Raw genomic sequence first — 5,263 nt, 5'->3', positions numbered from 1 at the left:
CCCGACACAGACGGAAAGTAAACTTCACTGTGACAAACACCGGGAGGAACTAAAGCTGTTCTGTGAATCTGACAAGAAACTGCTGTGTGTAGTTTGCAGTCATGGGCAGGAACACAGAGGCCACAGCTTCCTACCCATTGAGGAAGCTGCTGACATCTTTAAGGTAAGAATACCTCAAGAAGGATTATATCTGATCCACCTGATATTTTCGCCTTCAAACACGTTAATTCTGTGTATTTATTACAGGATAAATTGAAATCCTCCTTAGCTTCTCTCACACAGAGAAAGGAAACAGCTTTAGAAGCAGAAGCCAAACAGAAAGAAAAGATTTCTCAACTGAAGGTGAGATTTCCGTATTGATGTCTCAGTGTCTCTGGTTACTGTGTGTACACGGTGTGATGTCTCAGTGTCTCTGGTAACTGTGTGTACACGGTGTGTTGTCTCAGTGTCTCTGGTTACTGTGTGTACACGGTGTGATGTCTCAGTGTCTCTGGTTACTGTGTGTACACGGTGTGTTGTCTCAGTGTCTATGGTTACTGTGTGTACACGGTGTGATGTCTCAGTGCCTCTGGTTACTGTGTACACGGTGTGAAGTCTCAGCGTCTCTGGTTACTGTGTGTGCACGGTGTGATGTCTCGGTGTCTCTGGTCAATGTGTGTACACGGTGTGATATCTCAGTGTCACTGGTCACTGCTTGTAGACGGTGTGATGTCTCAGTGTCTCTGGTTACTGTTGTAGACGGTGTGATGTCTCAGTGTCTCTGGTTACAGTGGGTAATGGTTGGATGTCTGATATTTTCAGGAACAGGTGAAGAGTCTGCAGACCCACGTCACGGGTGAGTTTGCTAAAATGCACCAGAGTCTGACTGACAGAGAGCAGCGAGTGATGGGGATCTCAGACAGCGAGAGGAGGAGATTCTAAAGCGAATGGAGACAAATCTGCGAGAGATTCAGTGCAAATTAGATTCTGTTGAACAACAACTCTCCGAGTTACAGACACAGATGGGAAAAGACGCTCCACCTTCCTGCAGGTAAAGAGATGACATTATGATATAGTTCAGTAACGGTTATACACAGTCGGGAGCAAACAAACTAATTGTGTTTGATAAAGAGATCAGAGATTGTATTGGGACGTGAGATACTCTGCGCACATTTAACTTGTCTGTGTTGGTGTCTCGATTTGAACTGACATCTGTCTGTGTTTGATTTCATTAGGAGGAAGCTGCTGCCAACAGAAGGTATGAAATGATCTTTACAAATATCCCACAATTCAACCCATAAACCAACCACAAGGTGCAGTTTCACTTTATACTGTGATCGTGTCTTATTTCAGGGTCAGTGACGAGGTTTGATCTGTCAGTGTGTGAGGCTGATCCTTCCTGTGTCCAAGTACAAATGGCCTTTGAAGAACACAGTCTGGAGACAGATTATAGACAACATCAGCCCAGGTACATGTCTCCCATTCTCACCCTGAATCCGTGTCAATAGACTGTATTCACCTGATCCCAACACATACCCTCCACACACTCCCTCACACATACACATAACGACTCCTCTCTCACATATGCACATAATAGCAACACGCTCACAGAGACACGCACACCTCACATACACACGCCTTGCACACACACATCACACACACACACAACTCTCACACACAACTCTCTCTCACACCTCACACACATCTGAAACATACACCCATCACAGCACTCCTCAAACACAGCCCTCACACACACCACTCACACACCTCACAGACACCTCATCAACACCTATCGTAGACACACGTATTCATGCCTCACACACTCACCTCTTACACACACCTGAAAGAATACACAACACACTCATATCTGACACACAAACCTCAGAATACTAGTAACGCACAAAACTCGCACAGAACGCTCACACACATCTCACACAAACCAAACATAAACTCTTTAACCACACCTGACACACACCCCTCAAACACACAACTCTCACATACGCGCTGCTTACGTTACACAGCTCTCTCTCACACCTCTTACAAACATCCCCTCACACACGCCTCACCCACAAACACACCTCATACACACACACACATCTCACATACGTCTATTACAGACTTAACCCTGAAACACACGTCACTCACACATTCACACCCTCTCACGCACAGCCTCGCGCACACCTTCACACACACAGTCACGCACACACGCACACAAAATAATTAACCTCACACAACCACTCACACAGCCCCTCACACACAGCCTCAAACAGACCGTCATAAAGACCCTCACATACACGCTCCCACACTCCCTCACGCCCACGTTCACACACACCCTCAAACACAACATCTCACACCCCCTCATACACACATCCTGTATGTGGAGTCCTGAAGCTCAGTGTTTAGAGCACTCGCCTTGCAAGCGAGACACATGGGTTCAATCTCAGGCAGGGTGAATCCTTGGGCAAGTTTCCTTACTCCACACAACTGATAAGAATCCCTCCAAAAAGGAAAAACAATACTAAATTGGTCATTTTAAATCCACGGCTGTTTGTGGGTCGCTGCTGTGCGCAATTCGCTGGCGCGTTTTGACCACAAATGTTCGGTCAATTCACTTCATATTATATTCTGTGAAGCGCTTTGAGACGTCGAAAAATGCTGGAAAGCTTTATATGAAATGCAAGGATTATTATTATTATTATTAATAATATTATTACACTGTCATACACACACGCCCTCACACACCCACTCATAACTCTCACACACCTTCCCTCCTCACACAGATCCTCGTACAGACCCTCACATGCACGCTCACCCAAACACTCACCTATCCCCTCAAACAAAAACCCTTACAAAACTCTCACACTCAGGCACCACCCGCTCACACACAAACCCTCACACACACCCTCACACCCAACAACTCACACGCATCGTCAAACACACCCTCACACACATCAGCACACTACACCTCTCACAACCACTCACACAAACCCTTACACACACCACTCACATGCAACCTCACAAACCTCACACATCCCTCAAACACACCCATCAAACACAACCGTCGCATACCCCCTCACACACATCCTCACACGTACCCTCACACATCCTCACATAACACCTCTCTCATTCCCTCAAACACACACACAATCCTCTCACACAGCCCCCCCACACACACACTCACACACACCCTCACACCAACCTTCACACATCCCCTCTCACATCCTCTCACACGCAACTTCACACATACATTCACTCTCACACACCCTCAGAGGTGTGTACCCCTCACACGCACCCTCACACACACCCTCTCACACACTCACATGCAGCTCTCACGCAAACCCCTCACATACATCCTGATACACACCCTCACACACACGCTCACACGCACGCCTCCAAAACACACTCACAGACACACCTCACACACAACCTCACACGTAGCTTGACACACACCCTCATACAATCCCTCTCACTCCACCTCAGACACTCACGCGCATATACGCCCTCAGGGACCACCTCACACAAACCATCACAAAAACCATGCCACACGCCTTCACATAACCATTCACACACAAACCCTCACACACATCCCCACACAGACCCTCACAAACCACTCTCACACGCCCACACACACAGCCTCACAAACCCTCAAACAGACACTCAGACAAACCCCTCACACCCACACCTCACAAACCCTCAAAACACCCCTTCGCACACACACTCACACACAATCACACACGTCCTCACATTTCCCCTCACACATCCCCTCACACAGATCATGACACAATCTCTCAAACAAACACTCACACACACCACCACACGCAACTCTCACACACAGATTCCCACCTAACCGATCACACACACCCTCACAAACAACCTCGCACACACCGTCGCACACACTCACATCCTCAAACACACAACCTCACAAACACCCTCAAACACCCTGCTGACACGCTCACCCTTACACATCCACTAACACACACACCCTCACAATTATTCGCACACACATCCACTCACACACACCCTCACGCAGAATCTCACACATTCCCTCACACAGCCTCTCACACACACCTTCATAAAACCGCTCACACACCCTCCCCAACACACACCCTCACACAAACCCTCACACACACACTCACACATACCGTCACACCGACTGTGACCCTCTGAGCTGGATTGTGTCCCCAGCTTTAGATGTGTTCACACACAGTCTGAGCTCCAGACGTCCCCTCACTCCACTTTGTGTTGTCTTTCTCCCTCAGCTCCGGCCGCTCTGACTCTGGATCCTGACACAGCGAATCCATGGCTCATCCTGTCTGAGGACCTGACCAGCGTGAGACTCGGAGACACATCGCAGCAGCTCCCGGACTCCCCGAAGAGGTTTGATACCTGTCCCTGTGTTCTGGGGTCGGAGGGCTTCACATCAGGGAGACATTACTGGGAGGTGCAGGTGGGCATCAAGACCAAGTGGGATGTGGGATTGGCCCGAGAGTCTGTCAACAGGAAAGGAGAGATCACACTGTCACCAGAGAATGGATTCTGGGCTGTGTATCTGAGAAACGGGGATGAATATGAAGCTTGTACCTCACCTCCCACCCGCCTGCCCCTGAGAGAGAGACCCGGGAAGCTGGGAGTGTTCCTGGACTATGAGGGGGGAGAGGTGACATTTTACAACGCTGATAACATGTCTCATCTCCACACTTTCACCCAGACTTTCACTGAGAAACTTTTTCCGTACTTCTATCCCGGTGTTGATGATGGCGGCAAAAACTCTGATCCTCTGAGGATCTGTCGGGTGACAGATTAATGAGGAGGAAACCCTCAGCCATGACCTGTGTTTGGCTGTGATGGCCACGAGGCTGAACCTTTTATAATCTGTGTCCTTATACAATAAAGCTTGTGGTTTATATGACACCTTTCACACTGGGACCGCGGCTCAATCCTTTCTCGGGATCGACTGTGAAGCGACGGTTGTGTTTGTGAGCGAATGTAGAGCTAATTTGCACAGAGAAAAGTCTAAAGTAAGTCATCTGTGACACAATGAACATCAGGCTGGAGCTTTCAGCTCCTGATCTCGACAATAATAATCCCCGTAATGCACACAGCTCCTCATCACTTCTGCCAGACGTCTCAAAGCCCATCCCAGGCTTTCTACATCTGCATTAATCCCAATGATACCCATGGGGTTTATCATTGACTTTCTGTTTAAATAATAACGCGCTCTCTGTGTACAACACGGGAAACGTTTTTAAAGCCCCCATATACGCGGTGTTCCAAGTGCAATAGT

General features: G+C 48.3%; 1 protein-coding gene across 1 annotated transcript; it reads left to right on the top strand.

Moving 5' to 3' along the window:
• Positions 1-92: 92 nt before the first annotated feature.
• LOC121852885 (zinc-binding protein A33-like) lies at positions 93-4,955 on the top strand (the record flags this gene model as incomplete). Its single annotated transcript, XM_042346772.1, has 6 exons — positions 93-163; positions 247-342; positions 802-835; positions 1,215-1,237; positions 1,360-1,447; positions 4,239-4,955. Coding segments are annotated over 6 exons (857 nt in total), but the record flags the coding sequence as incomplete, so codon positions are not given.
• Between the last annotated feature and the right edge of the window lie 308 nt (positions 4,956-5,263).

This window comes from Callorhinchus milii, unplaced genomic scaffold (genome assembly GCF_018977255.1).
Source record: "Callorhinchus milii isolate IMCB2004 unplaced genomic scaffold, IMCB_Cmil_1.0 Scaffold1656, whole genome shotgun sequence".
Taxonomy (NCBI): domain Eukaryota; kingdom Metazoa; phylum Chordata; class Chondrichthyes; order Chimaeriformes; family Callorhinchidae; genus Callorhinchus; species Callorhinchus milii.
Note: the sequence above shows the minus strand (reverse complement) of the source record. Positions and strands in the feature narration are given on the sequence as shown.